General features: G+C 35.8%; 1 protein-coding gene across 1 annotated transcript; it reads left to right on the top strand.

Moving 5' to 3' along the window:
- Positions 1-462: 462 nt before the first annotated feature.
- LOC131620765 (uncharacterized) lies at positions 463-3,298 on the top strand. The gene is made up of 3 exons (XM_058891925.1): positions 463-1,246; positions 1,426-1,579; positions 2,646-3,298. The coding sequence occupies exons 1-3, from the start codon at positions 512-514 to the stop codon at positions 3,104-3,106; spliced, it is 1,350 nt and encodes a 449-aa protein (XP_058747908.1). The 5' UTR covers positions 463-511; the 3' UTR covers positions 3,107-3,298.
- Positions 3,299-17,722: the final 14,424 nt, after the last annotated feature.

Raw genomic sequence — 17,722 nt, 5'->3', positions numbered from 1 at the left:
ATAGTAATAGACAGTGAAGGTTCAACATGAATTAAGATATCTCATTTATATCATAACAGCTACATACACTATACTTTCATATGAAACCCAGAGAGTTTCCAACAAATTTAACAAGAATAATTAATGAGAAACGTGTATTTAGTTAAAACATATTTTTAATTTCAAAATAATTAAATAATATGATAAGTATAAAAATTTTGATTCATTATATACGTAATATTACTTTACATTGTTTAGGCTCCTTTACATTTATTCTCAAAATTTTGTTATAATTTTTTCCTTAAAATTGTTAGGATTCCTTTGAAACAATTTTTAAAACATACAATGGACCAATAAATAATTAATGAACAAGTGACATGTTTTTTTTCATTCGGCTCATATATATATATATATATATATATATATATATATATATATATATATATATATATATATATATATATATATATGAAAAGCAATATAAATACTTGCTCATCAAGCACCCTTTCAACCATCCATCCCTCCACCCACCATGACCGAACCCAAAGGCCGAACAGTCGGCGGCACAGAATACAGTTGGTGCAAGGCTGCTTACGGCGGCACCGGCGTCGCGGTGGTTGCATTACTCACTTTAAAACCTCCAAACACTCACCGTCTCCAAACATCCCTCCACAAACTCCAAAACTCCCACCCCATCCTCCGCTCCACTCTTCTCCATCACACTTCCACCTTCTCCTTCCTCACCTCCCCCGCACCTTTCCTCCAACTAACATCCCACGACCTCTCATCAAACCAAAACGACACCGCTTCCGTCTCTCCTCTCCAACAAGTCCTCGAACTCGAACTCAACAACGACACTCCATGGCGCGACACAACACGCGACACAAACAACATGTTCTTCGGAAGCGTCTACGCTCTCCCGAACAACACTTGGGTCATCGCGCTGCGGCTCCATGTCGCAGCGTGTGACCGTACAACCGCAGTGCTTCTTTTGAGAGAGTTACTCGAGTTGATGGAAGAAAAAGAACAAGTAGTTGCCTTAGAAAACCATGAGAAAGCTAGTGATGAGATTAGTTTGGCTATGGAGGATCTTGTTCCTCGTGAGAAAACAAAGAAAGCTATGTTGTCGCGTGGTTTCGACATGCTTGGTTATTCACTTAACTCTCTTAGGTTAACGAATTTGAAGTTTCATGATACGAAAGCGACGAGGTTTTCACAAGTTGTGAGGTTGCAACTTAGCCAAGATGAAACCAAAGGGGTTCTAGCTGTAAGTATTGATTGTAACAGTGATAACAGTATCCGTATTGATGTCTGTTTTGTGACAGTCGTTTTTGCACTTGGCAACAATTTTTTAAAACCATGCACCATAACTATGTTCTATTTTTAGTATAATGTTTTTTTTTATAATTATTTTATTATATGGTGATTTGAATTTTGAGTTGACAGGGTTGTGCATGGAATGGAATAAAAGTGTGTGGAGTATTGAGTGCTGCGGGGTTGATGGCTGCTCTTTGCTCAAAACGTGGTTCTAAGAAGTATGGAGTTGTTACTCTCACTGATTGCCGATCAATTTTTCAATCTCGTCTAAGTGACAATTATGGTATGAGATTATGATATTAATTACAAATATTTACAAGTTATTAATTTCTTTTTATATATAAATCAGATATATTTGCATACAATTCAAACTGAAATGGACAATAGCTACATCATTGGGCTAATCAGACTGAAGTTCTAACTCAGAATTTCTGGTTAAACTAAATAATGAAAAAAACAGTATCTACCTTTGGAAAATATTTAATATACTGGAACATAGATTCAATTCTACAAATATGGAATAGAAGAAACTAGGAAGAAGTAGTATTTAAGATTACGTAACTTTCTTCGGACAATACTATTAAATGGGCATTAATAAGTTGTGGTGAAATTGTAATTGAAATCACTACACGTAGTTGTGTATTAAATGTGTGAATTCACCACACATAGTAAATGGTAAATTAGGACCACGTGTGTCTGATTAAAAATAGAAGATACCAAATAAAGTAAAGTAGAAGGTACATCGTTCTTTAAAAAAAGTAAAAAAAATTTATTAAAGTTTACAAGTACTATCAAACAAAAGTAATAAATTTGTCCAAAAAAAGTCATGTTACTTTTTTACCATTTATGTCTATAATTATAATTATTTTATAAAAGTTGAAAAAAATTGATTCATCTATTAAAGAGTAGGCTCATACTATTTGTAAGAGTGAATTTAGCTTTTGGAATTTTATATTAAAACAGAAATACTAGTAACACGAGTCAACCTAATTTAGTAAAAATTGATTAAATTCAACTAATTTAAAATTCATGAACTCTTAGATCAACTGGTTAGATTTAGTCAATTTATTCTAATCACATTATTTTAAGTTTATTTTTAATTGTTTGGTTAAACCAATTCAATTAATAATTAGGCAGAAACATGAGACTACATAAACACAAATTTGAATATGAGACATCTAATTAATTCATATTTAAAATAATTAAAATTCATTCACTTAAAAAGTCATCTTTGATTTTGACTTATCTCAAACATAAGTTCAAAAACAAAAAACAAAAAATATAAATTATTATAAGTTTATAACTTTATCCAAGAAAATGTTTTCTAATAAATTCCTATGAATATTCAGGTTTTTACCACTCTGCTATTCTCAATTCCCACGAGATAAAAGGAGGAGAAACCCTATGGAACCTTGCAAAGAAAACCTACGGAGCTTTCTCAAACTCAAAGAAAACCAACAAACATTTCTCCGACATGGCAGACCTAAACTTTCTCATGTGCAAGGCCATAGAGAATCCAGGATTAACCTCATCTTCTTCGCTGCGAACCGCGTTCATGTCGGTGTTCGAGGACACGGTTGTGGACAACAGTTGCAAGAAGCAAAGAGAGGTTGGTGTTGAGGACTATTTGGGATGTGCTTCTGTTCATGGAGTGGGACCATCTATTGCCATTTTTGATACCATAAGAGATGGAAGTTTGGACTGTGTTTGTGTGTATCCTGCACCGCTGCATTCTAGAGAACAGATGAATGAAGTTGTTGGGAAGATGAAGGATATACTTGTTGATGCTTCTAAGGCATTCAATGAATGAAGTATTTGTGTTTCATGGATGAGTGTGATTTAAATTAATTAACGTTGCATTATAGTACAAGTTAATAATATGTTGTAGTATATATCTTCATCTATTGAAGAGTTATGTCCATACAGTAAAATATGATAAATGTATGATTATTTGAAAAGAAAAGGACAAATATATATATGATATTGGATATCTTCGTTTTTACATATTTATTTGCAAATTGAGAAATATGCATATTAAAGTTGAAAGAGTATTCATCGGTTATGTCATTATTTGGAAAGTAAGGAAACATTATTATTATTATTATTATTATTATTATTATTATTATTATTATTATTATTATTATTATTATTATTATTATTATATATATATATATATATATATATATATATATATATATATATATATATATATATATATATATATATATTAGAAACTCTTTATATTAATACTCTGTAAATTAATAAATTTTCTAAAATAATAAATTTGTCCGTTCCCGACTTGGGCCAATGTAAAAAATTGAAAAACTCGATAAAATAATAAGATAATATTTTTTCGGGAGATCCCTTTATAATTTTTGGTCCCAAAAAAATTATAAATTAATAATTCATAGAAACTAAAAGAAATATATTACACTCTATTGAAATATGATTCAATAGTTGTCTGTTTTCCTTTAAGAATACATTGAACACATTTGTTCCTCTTGTTTACATTTACTATACTTCAAAAGTCATTATTGATTTCCAATGCATATGAACACAATAGTTACTAATTTACGTTGAGTCTCAAGGTTCGCTGCAACGTAATTCTAAGAAGCATAGACTAATTTTCCTTTTTGTTTGGTATGTACAATATAATTACTTAAAAACTTTTTAAATTAATAATTATTAATTTATCGATAAATTAATAACTCTCTAAATTAATAAATTTCTCCGGTCCTGACATTATTAATTTAAGGAATTTCTACTCTGTGTATATATATACACACACACAGATATATATATATATATATATATATATATATATATATATATATATATATATATATATATATATATATATATATATATATATATATATATATATATATATATATATATATATATATATATATATATATATATATATATATATATATATATATATGGGTGTTATGGTTGGTGGCAATCCAAGGAAGGTTGGTATGTGGAAGGAAGTGCTTGATGATGCTAGAAGAAGACTCGATAAATGGCGTGGGAGATTTTTATCAATGGGAGGAAGGGTGACGCTCATTAACTCCAGTTGAATGCTATACTTATATATTCTCTTTCTTTTTACCGTGCTTCTAAGAAAGTCTTAAACGAGATAAGGCAAATTCAAATAAGATTCCTATGGGGAGGGGTGGATGGAGGTAAGCGTATAAACTGGGTCAGCTGGAGTAATGTGTGTAAGCCAAAAGAGGAAAGTGGTATGGGTATTAGAGATGTTGGCTGCATGAATATATCTTTACTCATGAAGTGGAAGTGGCACATTTTTAAAGAGGAAGAAGCGATATGGATGAATTTGCTAAAGCACAAATATTATAAACTGAAGGTCAAGATGTTCGTTAACGATAAACATGTTATATCAAAGGGTGATTCAATTTGGTGGCATGACCTTATCCTAATTAACGAGTGTGTGGATTCGAATGGCATTTATGTTTCTCACTTGATAAAATGCAGGATCCAAAATGGAGAAGATACATCTTTTTGGTTCAGTAGATGGGCAGGGAATCAATCAATCTCAGAGGCTTACCCGGAGCTCTACAAAAACGCAACATGTCCTTTGATGTCTATAGCGGAAGCCGGTCGGTGGGATTGGGTGTGGGATGTGGAAACTTGGTTCAAAGAGCAGCATGGGGAAGAAGTGCACCTGATGGATGATCTTATTTTACAAATGCAGCAGTACATTCCGGAAAATGATAGCAGAGATGAGTTTCTCTGGGCAGCAAATGAAGAAGAAGGATTTTCTGTCAAAAATTGTGTTATAGCAATAAGAGGAAGAGGTTCAGGTGTGGTGCTGTAGGATACTATTTTACGCAAGTTGGGATTAATATGGAGGCTGAAAGTTCTATCTAAAGTAAGCATATTTGTTTGGAGGTTAATTTTGGGAAGGCTCCTTACTCGAGAAAATTTGAAAAACAGAGGCATTTTGGTAAAAGATAGGGACGGCTGCTGTGTTTTCTGTTTCAATGCTTTGGAGAGTTCTAACCACCTTTTCGAATCATGTCCTTTTACGACAAGAATTTGGAATAAGGTGAGAGATTGGTTGGGTAACTCGGTTAAGATAACGATTGAGGATTTAAAGAATTTTGGAGAACATCTTGAGAAAATTAAGGCTTTAGAAGAACAATTAACTGTAGGAGTCATTTGGTTAGCGGTAGTGTGGAACCTTTGGTTGTCGAGAAATACTATTTTATTTAAGGGTAACATCTTTAACTTTAGTAATGATTGTTATAGTGTGATAGTTCTCGTTTCTTGGAAGTGGTTTAAAACAGTTAATGCCTCATCTATGGCATGTAATTTTCATTATTGGAACACTTTTCCTCTATCTTATATAAAGAGGTAAGTGGTTCGATCGTGTAATGTAGCACCCCATATTTTCTAATTTTAATTTAATTGAAAATTAAATTATTAATTAGAATTATTTTGGTATTTGGTTGAATTATTGTAGAATTATGGATTAAGAGCCATTGGGCCGGATGGTGAGGTTAGCAGTATGGGGGTGCTAAGTGAGTAAGCCCATTACTAACTATTTTATGTTTTCATAAAATAAAGGAAATTAGGAAAAAGGAGGTAGAAGCAAAAGGGATAGAGTCTGAGAACTGAAGAACACGTGAAAGAGAGAAGAGCCAAAGGAGAAGAAGACCTTCGAAGATTCGACTCTGAGGTAAGGGGTGATTGCTCTAATTATGTAGTATTATGATTTTGATGATGATAGGATTGAATTAAGGGATTAGAATCTCTATTTGGGATGTTAGGTTTGTGAAATACCAACACTGACATGTATGATTTGATGAATCGACTGCAATTGATGATGTAGTAATGTTACATGGTGTTGTGGTATGTTGTTTGTGCATTAGAATCATGTATTTGGAGTATTTTCATGTTATCGATGATCAATTCCGTAATGGTATGAGTTGGTATGTGTTTGGGATGCATAAAAGTCTTAAAAATCATGTTTTTCAGCTACTGGGTTCGTGGGAACCGGTTCCCATGTGGGAGGAACCGGGTTCCACTGTGTTAGAACGTTAAAAATGGCATTTTTGGGTCCAGGAACCGGTTCCCATGTGGGACGAACCGGGTTCCAGTACAAATTCCAGCAGCACGTTTTGAAAACTGTTCTAACTTTAAAAGCTTCTAATTTTCAAACCGTAAGTCCGTTTTATACGCCGTTTTGGACGTTGTTCCTTAAATTGAATGCTTTACCATATGAGATAAAGAAAACAACAATAACTTGATTTTATTTTGAAAAGTATCGTTTTCTTCAAATGTGGTTTATTCTTGTTTTGCATAGTTGATGAGGTGCAATGAATTGTTGTTTGCATAATTGAATATGTGCAATGATATGTGTTGTTATAATGTGATTGCTTCTGCCTGTTATGCAAATGGATGTTGTTCGTGGTAAATATGGTTATCATGTGTTTTGATGAATGATGATGCAGATGGATGTTATTCATGGTAAATGTTGTTATCATGTGTTTTGATGATTGATGATGATTGATTTGCTTTGAATGATGCATGTACATGTACATACTTGTCGTGACGTTATTGGTAAGATGTGATAAGCGATGTTAAGCATCAGATTGATGATGATATATGATGTTATAAGTATGTGACATGTGTGCATTCATTCATGAATCATTTGCATTGGAAGGCTAATTCCCATTGTGCGGAGATTAGCGGGAAGTCATCGTGTGCCCATGTGGGGTGTGAGCGATGAGGCAGTAGTCGTGTGCCCATGTGGGGTGTGAGCGACTAGAGGGCAGTATCAAAGAGAGAAGTCCTGTGAATGTGATTCACGAATTTTGGTACCACATGCATAAGAGTCTGCATGGTCTTTTGTTAGGAGTAAATTAATGGTAAATTCATGTGTTAATAGAAGTGATTTAGTTTCCAAACCAATGCAAAATGTGATAAATCCATAGGTTTTTATTAAGAATTGAACTGAACAAGTTTAGTTCGTGCGTAAAGCAAATCGAATCACTTGTGGGTGTTATTGTTGCAGGTTTAGAGCTGAATTGAAGCTTGAGAAGAACATGAGGAGGAAAGAGAGCTGGAAGTCTCAAAGGCAGAAGAAAAAGATGGAAATTGCAAAGGGCGCGCCGCGAGAGTTTCTAGAGCGTGCCGCGAAAATATCTCTGTTTTGAAGCGCGTCGCGCCAGTCCGATGCCGCGCCGCGGCCTCGGCGTTAAAAGCCCAAAACTTCTATTTAAAAGCCCTAGCTTCCAAGAGAAAAAGAACTTTGGGAAGAGCGAAATTAGGAGAGCAATCTGAAGGTGCAGCCACAATCATCAACTGAAGACCAATTCTCTATCAAGCGAAGACATTCCTTTGATGAAGATGAATTCTTCCATTAATCTTTGTGTGTTCTTCATGTCTATGGAGAGCTAAACCCCTCGTGTTGAATCTAAGGTAGTAGTTAACCTATGAATATACAATACCATTAATTAATTCCTGTGAACAATTGTTTGAATTCATTATCAATAAGAAATCTTGTTTTTATTCTTAAATTATCGTTGAATCTTTGATCGAAAGAAAGGATTTAACTTTTGCCCTAGGTTACTATATTGATTCAATACCAATTTGCAGAGATGGAATTGGGATTGAGTTTTCATAATTATCGTTCTTAATTACTATTATCGTTATTGATATTTGGAGAGATCGAATCTCATACCGGTAAGAGTTATCTAATTTGATTTGCAGACATGGAATCTTATTTGAGGATAAGTGAAGATAATGATTCAAAAGATTGTTCAATTGTGAATTAATTGATAATTGTATAGGAATAGGTTGATGAACCCTAAGGTTCAACATATTTCTCTAATCGTTAACAACAGTTCATTACTCGCTTTTAATTTATTGTTTACTTTTGATATTATTAGAATCATAAAACAAACCAACTCAATTTTCCTAACTCAAAATAAACAACTATAGAACGGCAGTGATATTAACCAATCCCTGTGGATACGATATATTACCGAAAATATTTACCCACAAATACTTTCAACAAATTGGCGCCATTGCCGGGGATTGGTGTCAATATTGCACGCATTGCAATAGTTCTTATTTTGAGTTTTAATTTTTATTTTCTTGATTTGGTTGTTTCACTCGTTTGTTAGTGTGTGCAGAAATTCGTGTATGCGCAGCAAAGTTTCTAGCGATCAACTTCTTTTTGATCCCGAGATCGAAAGGACCGCTAGGAGGTTAAATAGCAAAGCACGAAGAAGAGCAAACATAGCAAGAACAAGAGACAACGCAACCGCGACATCGTCACAACAACTTGAAACTATTGACGAGTCGCAAGAAGGACTCTTCTTTCACGAACTATTCACGGAAGAAGAACCGGAAGTTATTATACAACCTACTGTTGTCAACATGGCTGCTCCTGGTCCATGTGCAAATAGTCCAAGACTCAATCCTCAGTTTGCTAGAACTGCCGCCAACGGGCGACCGACAGAACTGAAGACCGGTATCATACAATTGATTTGTGCAAGTCCATTCGCCGGATTGGACCATGAAGACCCGTACACGCATCTTACTCGATTCTATGAGTTAGCGGGTACCACGGGTGTCGCTCAAGCTGATGAGGAAGCATTATTTAAGAGGTTGTTCCCACACTCTTTGCTATCTAAAGCCAAAGATTGGTATCTGGATCAACCCGAAGCAGTGATGAATAATTGGAACACATTAGAAGAAAAATTTCTGGAAAGGTTTTACTCTCAAAACGGATTCTTCGAAGCAAAAACAGCAATAGCAGTATTCTCTCAAGGTAGTAATGAATCTTTGAATGAAGCATGGGAAAGATATAAAGCTATGTTGAGAAAGTGCAAAGGACACGGTTTTACAGACGTTGATCAAATCCATATGTTCCGTAACGGTCTCACAGCTACAAACAAGACACTTTTGGACGCCACAGCTGGTGGTTCACTCATGTCCAAAACACCTGAGGAAGCTACTCAGATAATAGAGCGAATGGCTCTAAATGATCGTCAAGGCAACCATGATCGAACGGTAAGAGATAAGAAACCCGGAGTGTTGGAGCTGAACAACAGTGATGCTCTACTTGCTCAGAATAAATTGCTAACTTCACAAGTGGAAATTTTGACACAACAAATGTCCAAACTACCACAACAACTTAAGGAGCTGAACGGGATATCCAATTCTTATCAGGTTGCGAAGTGTGAATTGTGCAAGGGCAATCATCAAACAGGATTCTGTCCACCAGTCCTAGAAGAAGAAGTAAACTACATGAACAACACTCAAGGACCAAGGCAGAATCAATACCAAAATCAGCCATATCAACAGAATTATCCTCCGAGGAATAACAACCAAGGATATCAACAAAGACCCAACAATCAAGGGTATCAACAACAAACTTTTCAACCATACACTCAACCGCCACCACAACAACAAGGAGGACAATCTAAGTTAGAAGAGACCATGAATCAATTCATGCAAATGTCAATGACAAATCAGAAGAACCAGGAAGCTGCAATTAAAAATCTGGAAACTCAAGTAGGGCAACTGGCTAAACAAATTGCAGCTACTCAGTCAAATGCAACATTCTCCGCCAACACTCAAGATAATCCTAAAGAGCATTGTAACGCAGTGGTGACTAGAACCAGTCAGAAAGGCGCTGAGAAAGAAGTTGAAATCAATGATACCGAGAAAGAGGATAATAATCAGACTGCGGAAGATGAGGAGAATGAAATCATAGTGAGCACCATGAGCAAAGATGTTGAAGGAGAAATAGATGAGACCAAGAAAGAAAGAGGGATGACAGAGAAAAGAAGAAGTTCTAAGAAAAAGAAATTAGATCATGTGATACCAAGCCAACATCTACCATACCCCCACGCTCCGTCAAAGAAAGACAATGCCAGGCAATATACCAGGTTTATGAGCATCTTCAAACAACTCCACATAAACATACCATTTGCCGAAGCATTAGAGCAAATGCCCAAATATGCTAAATTTATGAAGAACATGCTCACAAAGAAAAAGGGATGCACAGATGAAGAAACTGTGGTGCTTGATGCTCAATGTAGTGCTATAATCCAAAGAACTACTCCAAGAAAGGAATCCGATCCGGGGCGAGTAACCTTACCATTAAATATTGGAGGTAATTTCACTGGCGATGGGTTAATTGATCTGGGGTCGAGCATCAACCTAATCCCTTTATCCATTGTCAAGAAGCTAGGGAATATTGTGATGAAGCCCACTAGTATGACTTTACAATTGGCCGACAAGTCTATCACTTCACCCTATGGAGTGATTCAGGATCTGCTAATTAAAGTAGACAAATTCTTTTTCCCGGTAGACTTTGTGGTTGTTGACATGGAAGAAGATCATGAGGTACCTGTGATTCTAGGAAGGCCATTCATGAAAACCGCTCGGATGATGATTGATCTGGATGAAGGGATCATGAAAATAAGGGTGCAAGATGAAGAGGTAAAGTTTACTCTGTTCAAGGCCAAGAAGCATCTTAAGAACAAGAGTGATATCTTCCAAATCGATACAACTAAGGGAACAACCAAGGAAGACAAAAATCAACCTCCGAGCTACTTCCAAGTTGGACAAGAGGTACTCCTGTGCAACTCAAAACTAAGATGTCTCTCGGGTAAAGCAACAACAAAATGGTCTGGACCACTGATAGTAAAATATATATGCGACCACGGTGCCATTATGGTAGAGAATCCACTGACAAAAGAGAGGAGAACCGTTAATGGAAAACGGTTAAAAGATTTCTTCGGGGGAGTGGAGCAACATGCACCATTTTTAGTCCCTTGAAAGCATGAACCGTCGAGCCATGCGACGTTAAACGAAGCACTTCGTGGGAGGTAACCCACACTTCTAATGTTTTATTTTGTTTTGTTTATTTTTATTTCAGGAAATAATAAGGGAACCTTTCTGGTGAAAGCTAGGAGGAGGCAATTGATATTGCAATACCCTCTGTGAGTCAACCCTCTCGGGCTTGTTACGAAACATTGAGGTCAATGTTTAGTTCAAGTTTGGGGGTGGATTTACTCTTTTGCATTTTTCAATTTTATGCTTTTATGTTTGTTATTTGCTCCCAGTTAGAGTAAGTAGTCCCATAACAAAACGAGAATCTCAAGCGAAGTATCAACAATGAAGCAACATGTATGAAAGTGGTAGTAAGTGAATGTTCAAATTTTTTTTTTCAGTTTTCACTTTCTTTTTCAATAAGAAACAAAGCAGGTATGAATCTTCAAACTCAAACTCTTAATGTGTGCAATGAAACTTAAGGTGTTAGTAAATACTGTCAGAAGTTCTTTATGGTACATTGTTTATTGGATCAGCTTAGCCTTAACCATTGTGAGGAAAGCTTTCCATTGTTTACTATATGCAGGAGACCATCAATTATTTTGACTTGTTCGTATCATGCTAAACCGGTTGTTGCATCGTCTGTGGAAATCTGTGGAAGTGATTTAGGCAATTGTTTGAATTTGAGAGTTCTTTGAGCCGACTCCACCGTAAAAATTATTTTCTTCTGTGAGAGTGTGATCCTTTGCTAACCATTCTTTGAGCCTGAGGTCAAGATAAGCATCATAATATGCACCAAGGAAATAGCTGGTGAGTTTTGATCTCAATAAAAAGTTTTGTTCTGGACCATCAACCATAAAATTTGGTGATGTGTTTTCTCTTTGACCTTTTTAGAAAGTAGGGGAGCATTCATATAATCTGAATACAGGTTGATCTCCAAGTTGGGGAGAGTCACATTCAAAAGAAGAGTAAGTACTTATGGTAATCGGTGAAAGATAAAAGAAGTCGTAGCTTGAAAAAAAAAGAGAAGTAACAACGTTTGAATATAAAGATTGTTGAAAAAAAAAAGTGAAAAAGAAGAATCAAGCTACGAATGAATGAAAAAAAGATGGACAGGTAAAGGAATTAGAGTTTTAGAGAAAAAGAAATACGTTATGAATTGGATGCTTCCCTATATTAGGAACAACCCTTGATTATCTTCTTTTCTTTGAATCTAAACCACATTACAACCATAGAAAGACCTTCTGATTCTTAGATTCCACAAGACTTGATGCGAGCAATTTGGTGAACGTATGGTATGGATCTTTGTTGATTTAATTGTTTGGATGAGTGTTTAACCCCTCTTTGAGTCATCATATTTTCTGATAAGAGTGATTAGTGCTGGTTCAAGAAACTGTGTAGTGTTTTGAACTTCTGGAGGTAAATTGCTTTCAAAGTTTGTTTCATGTGTATATTCTGAGTTTGCAGATAGAAGAGGAGTATTTGACTTAGTTACTGGATTGAACCACTTGAGAAAAAACTTTTTGAAAAACTTGTTGCATGATTGTCGGTAAACTTTGCTGGAGGTAAGTAATTTTGTTTAGGGACAAACAAAGCTCTAAGTTGGGGAGAGTTTGTTAGGAGTAAATTAATGGTAAATTCATGTGTTAATAGAAGTGATTTAGTTTCCAAACCAATGCAAAATGTGATAAATCCATAGGTTTTTATTAAGAATTGAACTGAACAAGTTTAGTTCGTGCGTAAAGCAAATCGAATCACTTGTGGGTGTTATTGTTGCAGGTTTAGAGCTGAATTGAAGCTTGAGAAGAACATGAGGAGGAAAGAGAGCTGGAAGTCTCAAAGGCAGAAGAAAAAGATGGAAATTGCAAAGGGCGCGCCGCGAGAGTTTCTAGAGCGCGCCGCGAAAATATCTCTGTTTTGAAGCGCTCCGCGCCAGTCCGATGCCGCGCCGCGGCCTCGGCGTTAAAAGCCCAAAACTTCTATTTAAAAGCCCTAGCTTCCAAGAGAAAAAGAACTTTGGGAAGAGCGAAATTAGGAGAGCAATCTGAAGGTGCAGCCACAATCATCAACTGAAGACCAATTCTCTATCAAGCGAAGACATTCCTTTGATGAAGATGAATTCTTCCATTAATCTTTGTGTGTTCTTCATGTCTATGGAGAGCTAAACCCCTCGTGTTGAATCTAAGGTAGTAGTTAACCTATGAATATACAATACCATTAATTAATTCCTGTGAACAATTGTTTGAATTCATTATCAATAAGAAATCTTGTTTTTATTCTTAAATTATCGTTGAATCTTTGATCGAAAGAAAGGATTTAACTTTTGCCCTAGGTTACTATATTGATTCAATACCAATTTGCAGAGATGGAATTGGGATTGAGTTTTCATAATTATCGTTCTTAATTACTATTATCGTTATTGATATTTGGAGAGATCGAATCTTATACCGGTAAGAGTTATCTAATTTGATTTGCAGACATGGAATCTTATTTGAGGATAAGTGAAGATAATGATTCAAAATATTGTTCAATTGTGAATTAATTGATAATTGTATAGGAATAGGTTGATGAACCCTAAGGTTCAACATATTTCTCTAATCGTTAACAACAGTTCATTACTCGCTTTTAATTTATTGTTTACTTTTGATATTATTAGAATCATAAAACAAACCAACTCAATTTTCCTAACTCAAAATAAACAACTATAGAACGGCAGTGATATTAACCAATCCCTGTAGATACGATATATTACCGAAAATATTTACCCACAAATACTTTCAACATCTTTGTATAAATTGTGACATGTCAGGATGAAATCCGGTGTTATGATTGTGTGGTGTTATTGGTGCATATTTTTGACTTGTGCTTGTGATTGGTATGAATTGATAAATCTGAATATGCTAAGTAGGGTGGATAATTGCTTATGAAATTCTATATCAGATGATTTATAATGCTATTTAATTATGATGTAGTCTCACCCTTACTTTGATGATTTCAGATTGAAGTAGCGGTTTAAGCGATCGGTGAGGATGACTCGTAGAGTTTATCCGGTTATGTGGAGTCGTGTCGGTCATGCTCTGATCTTGCAACACTGGGGGTCGATAGTCTTAGAGTTACTTGATGTACATTGTTGTCATTATTGGTTATGGATTATGTATTGTTGATTCGTTTAGATATGTTTCTTAACATTGTTAAAATGAGTTTCCGCTGTGCTAAACACATGTTTTGATATTTGGTTTAATTCTAATAAAGCATGACAATCGACTTGGTATTTTATTTATTTTATTAATTGTAACATCCTTGTTGTATGATTACTCTGATTATTATTGTATTTTCGCGGGGGTTTTTAGAAGGGTGTTACAATAGTGGTATCAGAGCAGGTCGGTCCGTCCGGCCAAATGTCGAGTCAGTTGAGTTGCACGACAGTTGAATACTGTCGGCATATTATCCCTTGGTACGCGACATGTGAGTGAATCACTGTTGGTACTTGGTTGTTTGTTGCGGAAGTTGGTTTGAAACAAGTGGGGGAGAAGCTTCGCTTCTCGGTTATGTTTCAGTTGTAAGACGATCGATTCAGTAGGATGTTGTTGGCAACAGTGCAAGCGTTGTTGGAGTGGTTGTTTTCCGAATCGAAGGTTACTTGAAATTATGACTTGATTGGTAGTTAAGTTGGAACATCTGGAAGGAAAGTGATTAGAGGTAATTGATGATTATTTGTAAGAGAGGGAAATTAAGAAGTTGAAATGTATCAGCCTTGCTGATGGGCTGCGAAGTTGTCAGTTGAGTAGCCGTGCGTCTCGGAAGAGGTTTAGCTACAAGTTTGCAGAGAGGATTGCTGTCGTATGTTTCAGAAATCGCACTTCGGCAATGGGATGTGTTTCTTAAGTTATAAGAATGTTTGGAAGTGAAGAGATGTGATAAGGGGATGTTTGGAATATGATCGAGTTGAAGAGAATGAATTTTGGAGTGAAATTTTCGTAAGCAAAACGCAGGAAATTGCTGAATAGCTACAGAACTTCGAAAATTCATAACTGGAGTTCTGGACATCCGATTTGAGTTCCGTTTGAAACGTCGGAAAGCTAAAGAGATGAACTTTGTTATAAAAATGGTTGCAGCAGCTTTAACATATTTAATTGTGATAGGATGATGTTGGAAAGAGGTGAAGTTGCGGTTACGCGTGCTCTTAGAACTAGACTTGTTTGTTGGTACGTCACGGGATGTCAGTGTCAGAGTTGAACGGATTGAAGGAATAATTAAAAGGTTTGTTGAGAAACAATTTTAGGAATTAAGTGTACCATTTGAGGAGTTTTGGAAATATCATTTAAGGTGTCGCTGCATGGCGTCAGTGTTGCAATTTCGGACAACGATTGGAAAATTCATATCTTGAGATCCGAGTGTCTGATTTAAGTTCCGTTTGGGGCGTTGCGAAGCTGACTTAATAACCATGAGATATGTTGTTATTTGATGTTTTAAACTTGTTTGAAATGTGTTCCCATTATAAAAACAGAGGAGTGGGAATTCTGGGTTGCTGGGAACCGGTTCCCAGGTAGGGACAACCCAGTTCCCCATAGTAAAAATCAGAGACGAGTTGTGGGAAGCAGTCAAGAACCGGTTCCTGTGTGGGAGGAACCGGGTTCTACTATGAGTTTTTGGAGAATTGTTTTACTTTAAAAACCCATAACTTTTGATCCTATGAGGAGACATTCTGAAGTCGGTTAAGGAAGCGTGAAACTTGTTGAATAGGAATGCCTACTACCGAGATTGTTTGAAACAAAATTGAGTAGAATATGTTGTTGAGGAATAAGTTGATGAGATGTTCGATAATAAATTTGATTTGAGTTCCGATGGATTTTAGTGAGGCGTGAATTAGTAGGAAAGGTGGAACAAACTTCGAGAACGGTCGAAGTCGTATTTGTGATGCCAAAGCAACGACATGTATAGAAGAAGAATTGTAGAGGATTTCTTACACCTATTAGTGTGAGGAATACTTTGTTGAGATTCCGAGTGGAATGATACTTGGACGCAAAAGATGTCTTGGGATTTAGAGTGAAACCACGAGTTATGAATGTTGTCGCGGTCTTTTGCTAAGATGAGAATTTTGATTGGAACGAGATAAATAGTAATGTACGAGTATATTAGTGACTGTGAAGTTGGAAGTACTTAACAAGCGTGTGACGCTAAGTGACTATGAAGCGGATTGTGTAAAATGTTTGGATGTTGTTGTCTCACCAATAAGATCCAATGAGAGGGAAGCGTGCGAGTTGTAAAGACTCACGGTGAATTATTGAACTATGACGATGTTAATGAGTTTGGGTGCAAACTCGGAAAGGACACTATTATGTAGTAACGACGGTTTATGCATAAATATGGTTGTCAGCTATCTATTGACAAATTGAGGACTTGATCACCCTTAATCTCTTGTTGGTAGTAGACGGAATCATATAAATGTGATGAGCTTGTTTTGTTACCTTAATGGTATAAGTTGTGATGGATATTAAACCGTGAGAATAATCACTCACCATGCTGTGGGACTTATGGAGAAGTGAATAGGAAAGAGTGCAATTTATTGGACGGTGACTTAAGACAGGTAATCAGAGTCGCACAACGAAAGTGTGATGTGGAGTGGTGTTATGAGTACTACTCGTGGGCAGTGAGGAATTTATATGTCGGAAGCCTACATAGAGAATATGTATTGATCTATATGTTAGATTTAGCATCTAGTGGATGCAAGGATGTCGTGCTAGAGAATTAGAACTCTTTTGAATAATTGCCGAGATGATGAGTATGTTATTGTGGATGTACTTAGTTAACGAGTATGTATTCAGCGAAGTTAGGCGATGAGTGTATACTATATGATGCTATAATAATTTTGTACTGTTATAAGGTATTATTGTAGATTTCCAGATATAATGGGGAATTATACTCTATGAAGGACGAAGTTGATTTAATTCTTGGAGAAGAGCGGACTTCAGTTTGAGCTATTTTATAAGCAATGGTATATTAAGGATGATGAGTGTGATTATAATTACTTGTGTGTACTCATTCTGATGGTTGGAATGTTTAAATAGAGGAAGTAAATCAGGACTTTGTTTTGAGTGTGAGTAAGTATTGCTAAGTGGTAGATTAGTACCATGTACGATAAAGAAGGATTCTTGAACGAATGAGTAAAGAGAGTCGGAATTGGGTAAAACTGAGAAATCTAATTGGTAATGATGATTGTAATGAGTAATCAAAATAGTGCAGCAAAAGCGGAATATAACGTTTTGGATAATTACTGGTATGACTTGAGAGGAGTCAGATGGTTGAAATTCAATGGTATAGGAATGTTATTATCGAGCTCTTGAAGGAAGCAGTTGGTGAAAAGTGTAAGTATTATTTCATCGCTCGGATGGAAAGGTGTGTCTAAGGTTGGTACGATCGGTAGATGGAATGCTTTACTGCAGTGTTGATCGGGGTGGTCATACTATGGTTGTGTAATTATATTATTCAGTGATCGGGCGTATTGTATGGGTTGTACCTCAATGTTCTATCGTTGTTAACCTTCTGGAGATATAGCGAGTGGTATACTTTTGATTGGTCAAATGCGACGTATGAGCTGAGATTGAAT

Source organism: Vicia villosa, linkage group LG1, assembly GCF_029867415.1.
Source record: "Vicia villosa cultivar HV-30 ecotype Madison, WI linkage group LG1, Vvil1.0, whole genome shotgun sequence".
In the NCBI taxonomy this organism is placed as follows: domain Eukaryota; kingdom Viridiplantae; phylum Streptophyta; class Magnoliopsida; order Fabales; family Fabaceae; genus Vicia; species Vicia villosa.
The sequence above is the reverse complement of the archived record's forward strand: the minus strand, read 5'-3'. Positions and strand labels throughout refer to the sequence as shown.

Excerpts from the sequence above, each read along its gene's own strand:
- LOC131620765 (XM_058891925.1), top strand. The coding sequence starts at position 512 with ATGACCGAACCCAAAGGCCGAACAGTCGGCGGCACAGAATACAGTTGG. Across the intron at positions 1,247-1,425 it reads AAACCAAAGGGGTTCTAGCT|GGTTGTGCATGGAATGGAAT; the intron begins GTAAGTATTGAT and ends TTGAGTTGACAG. Across the intron at positions 1,580-2,645 it reads TCGTCTAAGTGACAATTATG|GTTTTTACCACTCTGCTATT; the intron begins GTATGAGATTAT and ends ATGAATATTCAG.